The following is a 19,152-nucleotide window of genomic DNA, read 5'->3' on the forward strand; positions in this document are numbered from 1 at the left end:
TGTATGTCATGATAGCAACATACAGAATTTATGTCAAAGTCGCACTAAAATCAACATTGTTTACTTGATCCCTGTAGTTGATGAGTCTTCCTCCAAAAAGCTCCCTCCTAATTTTGGCCTGCGTCTCAGGCTTTAATAAAAGCTCCTTTAACTGCTTCACTTTGAGATTCCGATGCATCCTTTCTCGATGCAAAGCTTCATGGATTCCCGTAGGTTTCTGGCCTAAAGGAAGAAATTATATATTTTACATACAAATGCCAATGAACAACATTAAGCGATGGCACACAGACTTATCAGAAGAGAGTTACAAAATATTTGAAAGGTTGCCCACATTTTATAGAAAAGGTTCCATTTCACTAAAAATAGATCATTTACATTCAACATGATTTACGGTAAATAAAGATCACTGCATAGCAACAGCATACTTCAGACAAACGTGAAACATCATATAGAGACGCTATGGATGATGACTTCAACGGTGGGTATTTTAAACTTAGCACTTGTTAGCTTTGTGTTTTGGCCTCAGGGAGAGTGAGTGGTCGAATGCCCTACTAAGCAATAAAAATGGCAGTATTCCATGTATGGCAAAGCCTTTCCACGGCCAAGTCCACTAGTCTTCATGCAAGGGCCTCTTGCCCTGCACACAGCAAGCGCTTCCTGTGGCTGAAACCTAGGCCATTCTTTTCCCATCAAGTAATGTCCTCGGCTCATCCCAGCATTCCATCCCTCTTCTCCTGTGTTGCATAAAGGCAAAGGAGTCTATCATGAGAGTACTAGGCCATCTCTTGGATCAGAACCACTTAAGTGGCACAATGTAGGTCAGTCCGGTGACATAGCAGAGGGAAGCAGGATGCCTTGCCGGAGCTGTGGGACCAAGGTTCAGGTCTCATTTCCTGTTGTTATCACTGTCACGGGCATTCCTATCCGCTTCTTCGGGTTTCCCAGAGCTCCCATCCCCTGGCTTGTTTTTGTTCTGTGTTTCTTCCAGGTACTGCTGGACCGCCTTGAGCACGGCGTTCTCCACCAGCCTCTTACTGAGCCTTACCAGTTCAGCATCATCGAGCTCCCCTCCGCTCTTTGCACCTACATGCCACAACAGAGAAGACAGGTCACCGATAGCAGAGCACCCTAGAAACTCAGCATGCGGCGGCTAGCTAGTTCAGTCCGTTAGAAAGAGCAAATGTCCTGCCGTCTGATAAAGTGGATCCATAAATCCAAACAATTCTGCCTTGGTGTTTCCGTTGGTATGGACAGAACCGAGAGCCTGTCTACTCCTTAAGACTTCAGTTTGAACGGCAGTACGTTAGCCTCTACCCAGAAATGCTAGAAGTTACCATTTCTGCATGAAACTTTTGTTCTCCAGCCACGGCTACGCTCTACTACTGAAGTCCATCACCTGGAACCTTAGACACGTGGCTTCTCCAAGGAGCTCTGTCTCTAAGTATCTTTCTTCACTATCAGGGGACAGATGGTCACAGCTTCCCTATCGTCTGATTATTTGTTACAGGATGCTTGGCCTTCGTATTGGGTGTTAAGCTCTCGCAACTCTTGGGAAGACCAAGGCAATTACAACTACTGGGAAGTGCTTTAAAAAACGTCTGTGAACCTAATCATTCTCTTAAATCTCAGTGCTAGTGTTGCAGCTTAGGAAACAGGGAGGCCTCTAGAAAGAGGTAGGCTCACCATAGTCAATGACTAGCTGTTAATATTTGATGATAATTGTGCTTCCCTGCTAGTGAGGATCAAGGTTTAATTGTTCCATCTTTCATTTTACAGGAAAGGAACCGATTCTCGTCTATTCTTGTGCAACACATTTCCCAGTCAGACCCGTCCTTGTCCCACAGCTAGAAAAAAGAACAAAAGCCTTCTCCTCCCACAGCCACTCAGTTCGCCCTTGCCTTCTTTTGAACTCCGGACCGTGGAAGGCAGGTGCTAGGAGGCAGTGGGCTAACGGAAGGACTCACGTGTGAAGATCAACTCCGTTTGGGAGCATCACTCAGGGCCCCCAGCAAGTAAAAGTTCAGAGTAGTCCCTGCAAGTTGGGGTCTAGGGTAGGTGACTACCAAGAGTGTGATGGGAAGTTCACACCCATGTAAAATTATTACTCACATGTAAGACATCATTTTCTATCCCCATAGGTAACAGAGGTTACGTAGACAAACATATACATCACAGATAGGAACAGGTCCTTCAACTCTCTGGAGTGCCACCATTTCTATGTAGCATGTGTCTAGAACCACGTCTGCTTACAATTGCCCCCATCATTCTAGCTGCTCCCTTGGAGAAACAAGCAGGAGAAGAAGGATTAGTTAAATTTGGGATGATTTAACAGGTGCTTTTCTCTTCAACAGGAGCCCTGATGGCATAATAGTTATGCACTGGGCTGCTACCTCGAAGGTCAGCAGTTCAAAACTACCAGTCACTCTGTGGGAAAAAGATGAGGCTTTCTACTCCTGGAAAGAGTCACAGTCTCAGAAACCCACAGGGACTGATCTGCCCTGTCCTACAGTTTGCTAGGAGTCAGTATTGACTCAATGGCAATGAGTTTGTTTTTTTGTCTCCTCAAAGTCAATGTGGTACCCCTGGCACCTAAATCCAAAACCATCAGTAAAACATCAGCCATGCTAAACATGTTCAGAACTGACTGCGCTTCAGCTGGTGGCATCTACACAGTACTCACTACACAAAATAGACTCACACAAACCAACAAGCACGGAGATACTGCCAGGATGGGCAACATTTCATTCTCTTGTAGAAGACGCAACCATGAGTCAGAGCCAACTTGAAGGCAACTAATAACAAAATAAAAATTAAAAACCCATCACTAATATCACATTTGGGGGCAAACTAAGGCCGACCCTATTAGTCGGGATGAGTGAGTATATTGCCCCACTCTTTGAACATAGTGTTTATACTCCTGAGATGACTTCCCCAAGTGCATTGCCTAGAACTATTTGTATAATGGCTCCTGAGATTGAAAAGAGAAAATTTCAGTGTGAATGAGAAATACATTCTAAGGACCATTGAAAACATTGGAAGTGACTGTCTACATCTGCTCCCCTACTTGTGCTGTGTGTAGGCTAGAGATTGTGTTCTTAAGAGCTGTTTCTGATCCTTTGAGTCAGCTGGCTCATAGGTAACTATCAGGTTGATTATGACTTAAAGTTTCTAACTCAAGTCTCAATGATACTTCTCAAGGGTCATATTCTTTGCTCCTGGAATTACTATTGGTCCCCAATGAAGTGTCCTGGTTACTTCAAACACAAAGAGTATCTTTTGGTTTTGTTTCTATTGAAAATTGTATCAGGGCTGCCTTTATGGAGAAACCAAATGATGGGATAAATAATGATTAAAACTGAATCGCTGTAACTGACTTGTGGTCACTCTACTCGTTTCCAAGTAGAATGACACCCCATTGAGTTTCCAATGTCTGTGAGCTCTGTGACACCGACAAGCCTCTCCGTGGAGGCACCAGAGTGGATATTCAAAACCCCAGTCTTTCCACAGGGGTGTAGTTGGTGGCCAATGAGTTGGCCACTGACTCACAGTCACCCTTATTACGGTGAAGGACCCCCTTTCTTAGCTGTAATCTTACAGGGTGAGATGGCACGACACATGGCTGCAAACATAGCAATGACTCTTGGGAGCAAACTTGGTAATGGCTGTGAGGATGACACAGGACCTTGTTTTGCTCTGTTGTACACTGGGTCTCTAAGAATCAGAACCAAATCAACAGCGCCTCACAACAACAACAACACTCTATTTTTTAAAAAACACATACATATTTTGTTTGTGACACAATCATCTCAATTTACCATGATCTTCTGATACCCTCCCTGTCTTCCCTGTTGCCTCCCTGTCTTCCCTGTTGCCTCCCTGTCTTCCCTGTTGCCTCCCTGTCTTCCCTGTTGCCTCCCTGTCTTCCCTGTCTTCCCTAGCACTTCCCGCCTTTCAAGCTTTGTGTTGGGGCATGAGCAGCCCTTTTGGTCACCTGTGGTTGACTATTCTCAGGCGTCTGGTACTGCTGAGTGTTACTGTTCATGTTATAGGCTTTTTATTGGCTTAAAGGTGATCCCCGAGGCTTTCGGTGTGAAAGGTGTCTAAGGGCCACAGTCTCAGGAGATCAACCAGTCTCTCTCACACCAGTTAAGGTGAATCTTTTTCACAATGTTAAAGATTTCAAATAAAATTTTTTTCAAAACAAACAAACAAAAACCCTTCTTACAAAAAACTTATTTCTTTTGGCTATCCTATTTAAGTTTTTACTATTATCCAAGTCTTCCAAGCTCAAAATAACCCTTGCCTCTTAAACCCACCTAATCGCCATGAATTGTTTGTGTCCTCCGATGCATCTGGGATATCTCCCACTTATTATTTCTGAAGTAGCCCTTTGACTTCCCACAGGCCCTTTAGGAAGACTTGTTTACCTTTCCATCCTGATCTTTAAAATGTTGAAAATCAAGGATGTTACCTTGAGGACTAAGGTACCCCTGAACCAAGTCATGGCATTTTCAATCACCTCGTATGTATGTAAAAGTTGGAGAATGAACAAAGAAGATGGAAGAGTCGATGCATGTGAATGATGGTGCTGACAGAGAATATTGCAAGTCCCATGGACTGCCCAAAGGAAAACAGATCTGTCTTGGGAGAAGTACAACCAGAATACTCCTTAGATGCAAGGATGGCAAGACCTCATCTTATGAATCCAAGAACGAGTTCCTGGAGAAGGACATCGTGTTTGGTAAAGTCGGGGGGCTGGCAAAAGAAGGAGCCCTTCAACAAGATGGACTGACACAGTGGCTGCAGCTCTGGGCTCAACCATAAGAACAACTGTGAGGAGGGTGCAGGACCAGGCAGTGATTGGTTCTGTTGCACATATAGGGCGCTGTGCATGAGAATGGACCTGACGGACCTAAAACCAGCATCCTGGTCACGTGTTACTGTCACAACTCCACCATTAGTTCCAAATACCTGAGGACCCTCCACGGCATTTCCTATGTCTAACTTGCCCTCTTCCCTAATGCCACATAATCCACGGAGCCTTCCCCTACAGACCCAGAGGAAGTGGCGAGCTTACGTGTGTAGCACACGGTCATTCACTTGACAACTGTATACTGAGGTCTTCCATTGCCCTGGAACTATGATAGCCGATGGGATGAAGCAATGGACCAAACTCTATCATTACTGTCCATCACCTTAGGAGCTTCCATGCCATTTCCTATGTCTCAGATACAAAAGTTCCACTGAATTTCTTTTCTAACCTTCTTTATAGTGTTTATTATTTATTAATCTATTGATTCCACAACTAGTGAATTTGTATTAGCTCTGCTGAAAACACAATTGTGAGAACAGAAACTGTGTCTTAGGCTTCTCTCTTCTCTCTCTCTGACACTATATGGCACAGTATATTCAGCACAATAAGAGTTCAACCAGCAAGCAACAAGTGAACAGTTGAGTCAAGCTCTTGAAGGCAACAGCAAGCATTTCCAGAATCTTCCTTTCTTCCTCAGAGAATAGTACACCATGACCAAGACTCTATATGTAAAACAAGAGCTGAGAAAACCAGAATGCAAATATCTACTCCAAAACCTCCATTTTTGCTTTGCTTCCTTAACTGGATAATATACCAAAGTATCTGGTTCATGGGACAAATATTAACTTCCTACAAAAGCTAAGCAACCAATCAACAACAAATATTCCTAAACAAATCTTTTAGATTTGACCTGGCCTTCAGCCTCCCCTTAAGGTTCCCTCCAGACAGCCTCAGACTCTCAATGTTGGTTCTGGCAAGAGCTTACAGGAAGGCTGATCATAGAGCCTTGCAAAAATATGGCACATCAACCAGAACCCCACTTCTGTTCGACATCGTCTTGGAAGTCCTAGCTAATAAGACAAAAGAAGGATATCAAGTGAAATGATTGCTATTTTCAGATAATAGGATTTTATATACTGAGAACCCCAAATGCTCCACAATAGGAATGCTGGAAACAATAGAGGAATACAGTAGAGCGGCAGGATATGAGATCAACAAGCAATTGTGGCACCACTGACGGGATGACAGAAAAAGAGATCAAGAAGGGAGGACCCTTCATAATAGCCAAGCATCAATTGAAATATCTAGGGAAATACCTAACAAAAACATCTGTGTGAGAAAAATTATAGAACACTATTACAAGAAAACAAAAGGGACCTGAGAAGTGGATGAATATCCCTTGCTTATGGATCAGAAAACCCAATATTGTAAAGATGTCGATCTTGCCCAAGGCACTAATAAATTCAATGCAATCCCGATACAAATTCCAACATCATTCTTCAAAGAAATGGAAAAACTGACAACCAACTTCATATGGAAAGGGAAGAATCCTAGGATTGTCAAAGAAATCATCAAGATGAAGAGCAAAGCGTGGGAGGACTTGCATTACCTGTGTTCAGAACGTATTAAACAGCCAAAACATTGTGGTACTAGTAAAATGATAGCTACTCAGATCAAGGGACAAGAACAAAAAATCCAGAAATAAAAACAGGAGCATATAGACAATTAATCCTTGACAAAGGCCCCAAATATCAAATGGGAAGCAGGCGCCCTTTTCAACAAATGGTGCTGGGATAAAACTGGGTATCAGCCTGCAGACGAATGAAACAAGACCCTTTCTCACTCCATATCAAGAACAAATTCAAGGTGGATCACACACCTCAAAGTAAAGCCCCAAGCTATCGGGATCATCAATGAGAAAATGGGGACGAAGCCACGAGCCTTAGTGCAGGGCATATGGTACATCTAATCTGTGCATCTTCATTCTTGAAATGAACTAATTTAATTCAACACAATGCAAAAGAAGCCTTTAGAATTAAAATCATGCTGTATTTTTCTTCTTCCCACTACTTGAATAAAAGTATCTGTCTTCCACGGTGTCCTCTAAGATAAATGACTACATCCATCCTAGCTGTGACCAAGTTAACAATGACAGATCACCCAGCCGCTGACCTTGACACAAAGCATCTTTAGCCATTCCGGCAAAATGTTATAGGAAAAACATTACCAATGCCTGCAACAAAATCTTGGTTAAAAAAAAGATTCTTTCTTGTCTATTTAGGTCGCTTAATATCTGACCTACTTAAAATGACAGCGTAGCCTTTGTCTCTGACACTGTTATTTTTGGAAATCCCCACTGTGGGAATATCCTCAATCAATTTCTTAGGAGGAGACCAAAAATATAATAGAGAGGTCATGAAAAAAATGTCTTTTAAGTCCTGAAAACACAGTAATGTCCCCCAAAGAAAAGACTAGCAAACTTCTTAACAGGCTACAGGCGAGCAGAGCTGCTACGCTCTGTCACAGCTGCAGCATCCTTAAGCCTTCGTTGGCATTTGTGGTTTTGCTTTTCCTTATTTCCCCTGCCTTCTCTGATAGCAACCAGTGCAAGATAAAGTTAAGTTCTGTGGTTGTAAACTGACATAAGTGAAATCCTTTGCGGTTGCAAGAGCAATTACTATAATTGGATAATTTAAGATCAACACTAATTTGGTTCCGCTGGTCTTGTGGTGAGCCGCCCGATGCTTAACTGATGTTGTGTGAAGTGCTCAAAAAGCCGTCACAACCCCCACCCCACTCCAAGTGCCCAAGTCCTAATTGCCTTCATAAGAAAAACATACTGATTTTTCACAAAGAAAATCCCCGTTCCAACCCAATGTAAGACCAAGGGAGAGTGCAGCCATGTTAAACGTCCTCACATTCCAATGGCTCGCATCAGAATCCTCATTTGTTATCTCACCCAAGAGTTCCTCGGCAATCTCTCATCATCTGTACAACTTTGCACTTTCTGTTCCTGTGGTGTCGTGTGTCCTCCTTAGAAGTGAATTTTTTTAAGGTGCACTTAGTTTTCTTCTTTGCTGTATGTCACTAAAAACAAACACTGAAGAGTGATCCGTGAGTTACTCTGAAACCTGGAGTGGCACCCTCTTCAACGCATCAACGATGAGAGAAAGCTCAAGACCCATCAGACCTCAAGGGTTCCCTTAACCTGATGCTGCTCTCGGACCTTGGGTGCCAGAAGAATTAGCTCCAAAACTTAGGAGACAGGATTCCTACATGCAAATAAGCTCCCTTCCTCTGAACCACCAATGCTCCTTCTACCAACACACACAGATACAACACAGCAGACATTTTTAGACTGCAACACTAAAACCATTGTTAAGAATTGTTTCTAGAATATCAGTCCAAAAAGGGAAGGAACCTCGCCTCGGTCCATTTGATTCTGGAGTCAGTAGCTTAAACAGATAGGAAATGATGATGCTGTCGACAAGCCCCGGGTGTTCTGGAGACCTCCACCGTGCTCCACGCACCTCCCACCCCCCATCCCACGTTCATAATGTTTAAACGAGGTGGCAGGTGGTGGGAGGGATCAGCCTTGAAGGGAAACCGCATAGAAGAGGTCTCAAAAGGCAGTCAGCCTGAAGCCCCAGCCAGCTAGGGCAACTGCAACCAAAACAGTCATGATGACACAGGAGTGTGAACCGTTCAGGTCTTTGTTAAACATGGCTGGTACTGGTTCCTCCACAGTCTCCCCTCCCCTCCACTATTCCCCAGGTCACTGCCTGTAATAAACCTCCTGAGCTACATCTCCTTGTACCACTGCCCCCCCCAAGTCACATGATTTACCATGATTCCTACCACGCTCATCAAGACCCACATACAGGCATGTCAGAAATGTGACAAAAAGTCTACCTAAGCACTCTCCTGCTTCCACTTTTCGGACACTGCAGACACTGGACACGGACCCTTGGAGATTTTTCTCTTCTCTGGTGACGTAGTGGGTTATGTGTTGGGCTGCAAACCACAAGGTCAGGAGTTTGAACACACCAGCTGCCTCATGGGAGAAAGATGAGGTCTTCTAATTCCTGTAAACATTTACAGCCTCAGAAACTCAATAGGACAATCCTACTCTGTCTTATAGTGTTTCTAGGTGCCAGAACTGACTAGATGACAGTGAGTTTTTAGGAATACCAGTTGTCTTGAATCCCTGTTATTATCCACATTTTTCTCTATGCAATTACCATATATACTCATGTATAATCTGAGTTTTTTCAGCACATTTTTGATACAGTTTTTATGGTAAAATTAGGAAGTTATGGGCCCAAAAGACACATTGCATTAGATAAAGCTGCTGCACAAGCCCTCTTTAGAGTACTAAAAAGCAAGGATGTTACTTTGAGGAATAAATCAGGTGTACCTGATTCAAGTCACAGTATTTTCAAGTGCCTCATATGCATGTATGTGAAAGTTGAATCTTGAATAAAGAAGACCAGTGGAGAATGGACGTGTTTGAATTGTGTGCTGGAGAAGAATCTGGGAAGTACCATGGAGTGCTAACAGAGCAAACCGATCTGTATGGAAGAGGTATGGCCAGAGTGCTCCTTAGAGGCAAGGATGGCAAGACTTCTTCTCATACACTGTGGACCTGTTATCAGGAGAGACCAGTCCCTGGAGAAGGACTTCGTGTTTGGTGATATGTAAGGACAACAGAAAAAGAGAAAGGTCCTTGAGGAAATGGGTTGACAATGAGTTTAAGCATAAGAGCACTTGTGAGGCTGGCCCAGGACCGGGCAGTGTTTGTTCTGTTGTACATAGGATCACTATGGGTTGGAACCCACTCTATGACAGCTACAACTTTATACCAACAGGTACCATGATTAAGTATTGAAAATGAAGTAATATATAATATCTGATACTTAGAAATCAGTCTAGGAGATAGACTCCTGAGCAATGATTAGAAAGTAATAAGTGTTAGTGTTGTATTAGAATATGTACAAGGTCCAGTGCAGATGGGAAAGGTTAACAAAAATACACCTCACAGAGAAGATATTTTAGTTTGGTGGAAAGGAGATCCTAGACCTGGGGACCAAGCTGAAGTAAGGGTGTGCTGGCAGGTGTTCCAGACATCATACAGGCACACACATGGACAGAGAAGCAGGAAAGAGCAGGATGCAGTGAGGACAGGGGAAAGGAAAGAAGTAGGCAGGGATGAAGATTCTTCTGCATCATGCCACTGAGACCACTTCGTTCTATAGGCAAAACACATCAGGATACCATGCTTTAGAAAGTTCACTGCGGTAGCCACAAGCAATATGGATGAAGGATTAGAGAGAACAAAAATGTTCCAGGAATGCAAGACTGATTTAACACTTTAAATATCAGTCAGTACAATTCACCATTCTCACAGACTCAAGAAGGTGTCCTAGTGGCACAGTGGTTAAACCGCTCAGCTGCTAGCAAAGGGTTGGAGGTTCAAATCCCTCAGCTACTCCATGGCAGAATGATTTTGCAGTCAGCTTCGATAAAGTGTGATGTATAAAGATAGCCACACAATGAAAAAAACACAGAAAATTCAGAAATTAGTCTGCACATGTGTGGCCAACTGATTTTCAACAAAGGTGCCTGCTGATGACAATTGAACAGGGTATGAATCTTTTTACAAAATGTTGCAACAACAATGTAATATTCACATGAAAATTTAGATCCATGACCCTTATCTCACATCTGATATTAAAAATAATGCAGAATGAACCAGAGCTCTAATATCAAAACTCAAAGCCATCAAGTCAATGTCAGCTCGTAGTGGCCCTATAGGGCAGGGTAGAATTGCCCCTGCAAGTTTACGAGACTGTAACTGTTTATGAGGGTAGAAAGTCCTATCTTTCTCCCTCAGAACAGCTGGTGGTTTCAAACTGCTGACCTTGGGAATTGTAGCCCAATATGTAACCATTATGCCACCACAGTTCCTGAGGTCTACAGTAAGAGCCAAAAATATGAAGCCTCTTGAAGAAAACACAAAATATTTTACTGATCTGGTTTCTTAATAGAATGCAAAGAACACAAACTATAAAAATAGTAATGAATTACACTTCATCAAAACTTAAAACTTTAGCTTTTCTCAACACACTGTTGGGAAAATGAAAAAGTAAACACAGAGAATGGGGGGAATTCAGTTAATATTCCCATTAGAAAACCTGTATTCAAAGTTCAAAAAGAACCGCTACCACTTAGTAAGAGAAAGACCAACGACCAAATCAGAGATGAGCAGCAAAAGTGACAGTCGCGTCACACAAGAAGATATATGGGTGGTCAATAAACACATGAGAAAATACTCACCATCATTAGCTATCTGGGAAATGCAAGTTAAAACCACACTGCACCCACTGCACACCCACTAGAATAAGCAATTCTTTCTAAAAGATTGACACCATCCAGCGCTGCTGGTGTTGAAGAGAGTGCAATGCTCATGCGTTGCTGATGGGAAGGCAAGAATGCCACAGTCACTTGGTAAAGCAATTTTGCAATTTCTTAGAAAGTTGACCAGGTTCTTAGCACGTAACCCTGCAACCTCACTCCTTGGTACGTACTTAAGTGAAATGGAAACAAATATTCATGTAAACAAACCAACAAAACCAGAAACCACTAAAATGTCCTCCAACCAGTGGCTGAATCAATAGCGGATGGACTACTCAGCAAATACGAAAGAACGAACGACTGATCCACGCAATGCAACAACACAAATAAACTTCAAATGCATTATGCTACGTGAAAGAGGAGAAAAAAACAAACCCACACAAAGGAAACCCTCACTTCCATCTGACTCACAATGACCACCCTGTCCTATAGTGTCGCTGTAAGTTGGAATAGACTGATGGCAACGAGTGATGTGAAAGAAGCTAGACTTCAAAGGGTAGTCCTGCATGATTCCCTGTCTGTGGCATTGTCGGGTCTTGGGTGGTGCAAACGGTTACCATGCTCATCTGCTCACCCAAACAGCGGTTCAAATCCAGCCAGGGGTGCCACGAAAGTAAGACCTGTAACATGAAGTGATGCCATGATAACCGGCCGTACGACATGCTACAAAACGCAGAAACACAGGCAGGGAAACCAGTCGGGAGTTGCCAGGGACTGGGAGCAAGGAGAGTGGTTGATTATAAAGAGACTTGAGGGAATTAAGGGGAATGATGGAATTGTTGTCTATCTTGATTATGGTGATGTTTATAAGATAGTATGTGGTGATCAACATTCAGAACTATATCCTTAAAAGTATCCATTGCACCACTTATAAAAAATTTTTAATTTTAAATTCATTAAAAAATATGAATAAGGTGCATTTCTTACCCATAGTGAAGAACCAGTTAGTCTCTACGGGAGTCAACTTAGGGGACTGCTGAGTGGACAAGTGCGCTGTCATGACCATGTCTCGGCCATGAGCGGGCGGCGGTAAGGACGACTTTCTCACCTCTTCTCTCTGTTCTCAGCGCTTCTGTAATCTCACAGCTGTGAGCCTCAGGTTCTTAATTGATTTCTTTCTGCACCCGACTTTGCTGGTGTGCTTCGAGTCAATATTTGAAAAATAGTTTCCAGCAAAGTAGGCTGGTTTGCTTCTTCAGCCTTAATGTGGCTGAAACTGTGTTAATTCTCCTCTTCAGTCTATCAAACAGGTATGGTTTGCCCCATCTGCCCAAACAGTACAAAGCAAATTGGCGCCAGTCCTTTGTGGCTGACAAGTGATCATTAATTGTTGCTGAAATCCATTTCAGAGGGGCACTTGACCCACTGGGATGGGGGTGGGGGGATGTTCCTCACTTATCTGCTTTTATACTAATTGTAAGCCGTCATTTCCTATTCCATATTTTAAACTTCTCTTTACTCTATAGAAGATAAGTTGGTTTCTTCAACAAATTCTGGTTCTTAAATTTTATTTGTTGGAGATTGGAGGATTCTTAATATCGCTGCTCAGAATGACTATCAGCCATTTCATACAACACGTCTTTCAGATGCACAATTCTGAGCAGTGATGACAGAAGCAGACATACCAAACAGAAGTTGGCCCATGGGAATATCAACATAAATATGCCTATCACTGAAAAATTATTCAAATGACAGAGAAGCCATAATTTCAAGCATGTCAAAAAGGTAAACTATCAAATAACCATGCTGTTGACTGTTAGAAAAAGAAAGTTTCTGGAAAATGAAGCATTGTTAAGAATCTTAAAATTACTATAAACGTGTCCTTTATTATATCTATTTTAAGATGTATCTAGGAAGAAGTACAGCCAGAATAGTTCTTAGGAGTGGGGATGATGAGACTTCATCTAACATATTTTGGACATGTTTGCAAGAAGGACCAGTCCCCGGAGAAGGACATCATGTTTAGTAAAGTAGAGGGTCAGCAGAAAGAAAAAAAAGGAAATTCTCAGTCAGGTGGATTGAATTACATAGTAATTCTCACAATGGGCTCAAACATAGAAATGGCTGGTTTGTTCTGTTTTATGTGGGGTCAGCAGCTAACAACAACCAGGAGCCCTGGTGGCACAGTGAGCTGTGAGTTGGACTACAAACTACAAGGTTGGTGGTTCACACCCACAAGCTGCCCCAAAAGAGAGAAATGGAGTTTTCTGCTCCTGTAAAGATTTACAGCTTCTGAAACCCATGGGGAATTCTACTCAATCCTGGAGGGTAGCTATGAGCCAACGTGGACTCAATGGCAGTGAGTCTGATTTGGGTTTGTTTGTTTGTTTGTTTGTTTATTAACAATATTTTAAAGAGTTTTGCATAAACCTTAAAAACATAGCTAACAAATTAATTTTCACTTATTTGGTTAACACACCTGATCGGGACAATAGGTACTTTTCTTTCTAAGCTGGCAATCTAAGCCAGGAGTTCAAGCAGAAGTCAAGGTTGTCTTCCTATTCTGAAGGCAATATTCACAAAGGTGGATCACTATAATAAATGTTGCCATCAATCTACCTAGTAAACGGAATCAAAATTGTAGAAATCACTTGACTTCTTTTATAAGCAATAAAGACACACCCAGGTCAGAGGGCTTCCAAGGCTGATCAAATCCCCAGGGCAGCAGGTCATGTACAGCAAGAGCCAAATGCTTCCTGCCAGTCCCTGAAACCACACTGCACACATTTCAAAGACCTTTCAGGAGCATGACCTCATGAAGTTCTCACAAACGCCCTATGAGGCAAAACACCTTTGGATATTCTTCCAAAATTACAAATAAGAACAATGAAGTGCAAGAAGCTACATCAATTGGCTCAGAGAGGAGAGCGGTAGTGATAGGAATCGGTGGCTCTCTGGTGCGGTACTCTCAGACAGGTCTCTGGGGTACCGTCCTGGGAAAGGGAGAGAAACGGTAAGCAGGAGCACCCACTCGATTTAAAGATGGGTTGATTAGGGAACAATTCAGTAGTTTTCATTCTCAGTTTGTTTTCAGTAGTATATAAAAGATATTAATACTTGCACAATAAAAGCACTCCTCCCTCCCTTCCTTCCTTCCACATACATTCATTGAATACCTCCATTTATGATAAGCACTATACAACAGATACAGAGATGAATCTAAGATGGGGCTTGCCTTCAGGAAACCTGAAACATGTGTTTGTTAATAAATGAAACCAGTGGCCCCTGAACTGGTTCAATTCATTGTGGCCCCATTTGTGTCCATGTAGAATTATACTCCATGGATTTATTGGGCCTGTTTACCATTTTGTTTTTATTTGAATGGAAGTGGGCAGCGTACATTGGTTTTCCATTCAATAATTCATAGGCAGTTTGGGCTGTGACACGGAGGGCAGGGGCCATGATGCAGGTAGCCACCCTCTTTCCACCCCCTCCCTGCGTTTTCTATCTCCATCCATCCTTCTTTCCTGCCCCTGCCATGCTTCTGAGGTTCACCTTCGTGTAAAGGCTGCCCCTTGCCTTGCACCTAGCGGCTCCTTCTAAAGAGTGAGCTCATCCCCAGAGTTATTGTTTGCCTTACTTTAAAAAAAGCAAAAGCTCGCTGCCATTGAGTGATTCCAATGCATCGCCACCCCTCACAGGACAGAACTGCTTCTTAGGCTGTCCGAGACTGTCATGCTTTATAGGAGCAGTCTCTTCCATCTCCAGTGGAGCATCTTGTGGGTTTAAACCACCGACCTTATAGTTTGCAGCCATGCCACCAGGGATCCAGTTCACCTTGTCGGCCTACTGTTTGGCCGATTTTTGAGCCACAGGTGTGAGTTCCGTTCCAGACTTGCAGGGTGACTGGAGACCATACTCTCTAGCAGATCAGTAAGCCCAGTGTTTCTTATGATTCTGAGTTTCTCCCACACCACCTAGCCCCTTGACTGTAATTCTTTTCAGATGAGTCAGTGGTGATGGCTGGACACCAGCTAGTTCTTCTAGTCTCAGGGTCATGGAGACTGAGGTCATGTGGTCCATTAATCCTCTGGACGAACTGATCATCTCCACCCTTCCAGAAAGAAGGTACCCTTAGCTGCACCTTAGATGACTGCTTACACGCTGTTAAGAATCACCAAAATGGGATACAGAACACTATGGTTGTGGACTATGTGGTACCTATTGACTTTGGTGTGCCCTACAATTAGGGTCCTAAGCCCCCAGGTCCAGTGACTCATTCCCTCCAAATGTGTGGTTGCAGCTAAGAAGTTCTCTTAATTTGGCCACTGTTTGCTCTATACCAGGGGCTGGCAAACTGCAGCTCGAGAGCCATATGCAGCTCCTTCGGTTGTGAGGGACAGGATTGGCTCTTCCATCTCAAAAGGTTCCCAGTCCCTGCTCTAGACTATTGACAGCTCCACAGGGTTTTCAGTAACTGGTTATTTTTTTGGAAATAGGATGCCCAAGGAAGCTTTCCTTCCAGGGGGCTGAATGGTTAACTGCTTGAACCATTCGGGGATAAAATGAATAGGTTACCAACATGGAAATGGCCTAACAAGGAGGTGAGACCAACTTAGCCTGCTTGGGTAACTGCAGAAGTTCCTTTAGTCTTCAGGGATGGAGGAACGGAGAGGAAAGAAAATGGTGCCCCTGGAAACCTGTGCAAGGGACAGAATGTAACATGCTGGGCATGTTCTCAGAACTGAGCTTACATTTTTTTTAAAAAGAAGAAAAAATAGCAGTGTTCTGAAGTTTTAATTTTTCTTTAACTTTGTCTCTTGAGTTGAAATAAGCATTTCTTTGAAGACAAGCCTTAATAATTTGCATATATCTCAAGATTTCTTGGTACAGTTTGATCACTGTAGGTGCTCAAGAAATAAATGATAGGCAAACTCCACAGTTTATCCTATGGGACCCTTTTATGGTCAGATAGCCTCAGATTCCTTCCTTGGAGTAGCCAATGGGTTTGAACCAGAAATCTTTTGGTTAACAACCCAATGCTTACCCAACAGTGCGTGTCCATAACATTAGCCACCATTATAATGGTTTAGCTTCGGTATTTACTGTTACTAAAAATGAAAAAGATATTATGACCTTTTTTGAATGTTCAAGATTATAAATATATCTATGTTCTCCATACTATACAACTCTGCAAGCAAACAGGTTATGGGCAACCTATCTCCTATGTCCAATATGGTTGTTTGGGTTTTGATTTTATTTTTGGTGTGTGTGTGTGTGTTCCCTGTATACAATATAATTGAAGCAATATTGGGGTAACTGCAAATAAAAATTTTGTGTGTTGTTCTATAGAGCTTATAATTACACTATTTTTCAACTAAATAGTGTTCCTTCATAGTTAAGCAGGAGAGCAACTTTGCAAAAGGACTTCTAGGAAGACATGAACAGATGTCTAAAAAGGTGAGACACAGATGGTTTTAGGTTTCTAGATTCATGGAACTGATATGAGACACTGAAAAGTCAGAGCTTTTTTCTATTCGTGAAAATCCCAATTGATAAAAAATAATCTCCTTAAGCTTCATGTATGTGTAACTTTCAAGAACATAACCATTTCAGTAAGTGTGTTGTGCACAAATGGTAACAGCCATTCATGCCTCAGTTTTGCTCCCTCCTTCTAGGTGGAGTCGTACATACACTGCCACAGCCCTCCGCTCATTCATCCATCCACCCAGTCAGTCAGTCATTGCCATTCCCTACAAAATTTGAGATAATTCATAATATAAAAACAGAAAGGAGGCCTGCCCGAGCCCCTCCGGCCCCCCACACGCCCGGCTGCCAGCGTTAGTGCTCTCTGGCTGGCCCCCCCACCTGGGAGCCAACCCCCTCCCCAAGGAAAGCTTCGCCCACCAGCTATCCAGGTGTGCTCTCCCCTCCCCGCATTATAGCCCCTCCCCCTTTGACAACTTGTCTGAAAGCTGGCCGAGGTGGGCGGCCACGAGGAGGTGGGGCGACACCCACGCTGTGTGCATCTGGAGCACGCCTGGGAGGAGGGCGGCCTGCTGTACCTGCAGATGGAGCTGTGTGTGCCCAGCCTGCAGCAGCACTGTCAGGCCTGAGGCCCAGGTCTGGCCCTACCTGCACGATACTCTGCTGGCCCTGGCCCACCTGCACAGCCATGGCCTGACCCACCTAGACACCAAGCCAGCCAACATCTTCCTGGGGTCCCGGGGCCCCTGCAAGCTAGGGGACTTGGGGCTGCTGGTGGAGCTGTGCCAGGCCGGTGGTGACGCCTAGGAGGGGGCCCCCGCTACACGGCCCCTGAGCTGCAACAGGGCTGCTATGGGACAGCGACCGGCATAGTCAGCCTGGGGCTCACCATCCTGGAAGTGGCCTGCCACATAGAGCTGCCCCGCGGCTGGCAGGGCTGGCAGCAGCTGCGCCTGGGCTGCCTGTCCCTCAAGTTCACTGCAGGCCTGTCCTCCGAGTTGCTTGCTGTCCTCCCCATCATGTTGGAGCCAGACCCCAGTCTGCAGACCATGGCTGAAGCGCTGCTGGCCCTGCCCATGCTCAGGGAGCCCAGGCCCTGGAGTGCCCTGTGGAGTGTGGCGACTGAAACCCTGAGCCGAGGATGGGCACGGTGGCAGGTCCTACTCTCCCTGCTGTGCAGGCTCTGTCATGAGCTGACCCACCCCACCAGATGGCTGCAACCCCCGGGCCCACTGGCCACACCGCCCGGCTGGCCATCCTGTGGCTTCCCCCCTGGATAGCACCCTCTGCAGTACCTGGAGGACGACAGCTTTGGGGCCTTGCTCTCGACAGAAGCCAACCTTCACCCCCAGCAGTAGTCCTCCTGCCCCCCAGAACAGGGACTCCCTGGACCTCAGTGACATTGATCCAACAGCTCCTTGGGGATCCTTCCATGCCTTTGAGCCCCGGAACCTCCGTAGCCAGCTTGAGGACTCCCTGGACCCCACCTGAGCCCTGGGGCCCAGGTTCAGAGCTTTTAACCTTTTACCCTGCCCCTCCCCCAAGCACCCCTCTGTCCAGGTGCCTAATAAAAGGGATTTGAGTCTTGGGCAAACAAACAAACAAAAACAGAAAGTAGGTGGTACACTGTAAGTTAAAAGTACAAAAATCAAGACCCAGAAAAAAAAAATCACAGTGGCAAGTCAAGAACAGGGGTAAAGGACAGATCACAAAGATGCAGATCCTGTGAGCCCTGAGTCTGGTTCTGAGCCTTCAGTGTTCAGGGGATGCACAGTGGTTCTCCATGTCGAAATCCAAAGAGCAATCCATGGATCCATAGCTCCTTTCAGATCAGCATAACTATTCCACTGTATGTCACGCCTAGGACTCCAGGCCTTATCTACTTTATGTCCATGGTCCACACTGCTTTTGTTTTGGATATAAAGACACTGTCATCATACATAAATTATAATGGCTTTGATATGCGTAGGCAGCCTCCAGTGTCATGCAGTTTCCAACCTGTACTTTCCCTAAGATTTTCTCCACAGGCAGAGGCGAGCGAGCAAGCGAGGGACTCTCTTTCAACTTGAGGGTCAAGCAGTAACAATGCGATGCTGGAGCAGCTGGAAGCCACAGCGCCAGCACTAAGAGAAGCCCGAGAGATGGAAAAGCAGATGCTGAAAGAAAAGATGGAGAGACGCACTGCAGGCAGTGTCTGCAGCCAGTCTGCAGACCAAGACTACTCTGTCTACTCTAAATATATACCTCAGTAATTCTTTTCATTAAAATAATGAGCGTAATTTTGCCTCAATATATGCGATTGATTGCCTGGTGGCCGTCTTCTCGCTGCTTTGCTCTTCTGTTGTTGTTCTGCTTCGTCTAGCTGTTTCCCAGATCCTTGTGCAAATGCCTCCAACTTCTAATAACATTCCAGCTCTTGCCTTGGCCTCCTGACATCGGGGTCACTGCATCCCTTTGATCCCTAAGCCATGAGAGCACAGACTGTCATCCCAAAGGCT

At 44.3% G+C, this 19,152-nt stretch overlaps 1 protein-coding gene and 1 pseudogene across 1 annotated transcript; one reads left to right on the plus strand and one right to left on the minus strand.

The window, feature by feature from the left end:
• Nucleotides 1-291: 291 nt before the first annotated feature.
• Nucleotides 292-12,233, minus strand: LOC142452348 (A-kinase anchor protein 7 isoforms alpha and beta-like). The gene is made up of 2 exons (XM_075553727.1): nucleotides 12,155-12,233; nucleotides 292-1,083 (listed from the first exon to the last, which is right to left on the minus strand). Exons 1-2 carry the CDS (start codon nucleotides 12,231-12,233, stop codon nucleotides 887-889), a joined length of 276 nt encoding a protein of 91 aa, XP_075409842.1. The 3' UTR covers nucleotides 292-886.
• Nucleotides 12,234-14,004: 1,771 nt separating this feature from the next.
• On the plus strand, nucleotides 14,005-18,145 carry LOC142452349 (membrane-associated tyrosine- and threonine-specific cdc2-inhibitory kinase pseudogene; annotated as a pseudogene).
• Nucleotides 18,146-19,152: the final 1,007 nt, after the last annotated feature.

The sequence above is a fragment of the Tenrec ecaudatus genome, chromosome 7 (assembly GCF_050624435.1).
Source record: "Tenrec ecaudatus isolate mTenEca1 chromosome 7, mTenEca1.hap1, whole genome shotgun sequence".
Lineage (NCBI taxonomy): Eukaryota > Metazoa > Chordata > Mammalia > Afrosoricida > Tenrecidae > Tenrec > Tenrec ecaudatus.

Coding starts and splice junctions, on each gene's coding strand:
- LOC142452348 (XM_075553727.1), bottom strand. CDS start 12,233: ATGGTCATGACAGCGCACTTGTCCACTCAGCAGTCCCCTAAGTTGACT. Junction 1,084..12,154: donor TAACTGGTTCTTCACTATGG/GTAAGAAATGCA, acceptor TGTGGCATGTAG/GTGCAAAGAGCGGAGGGGAG.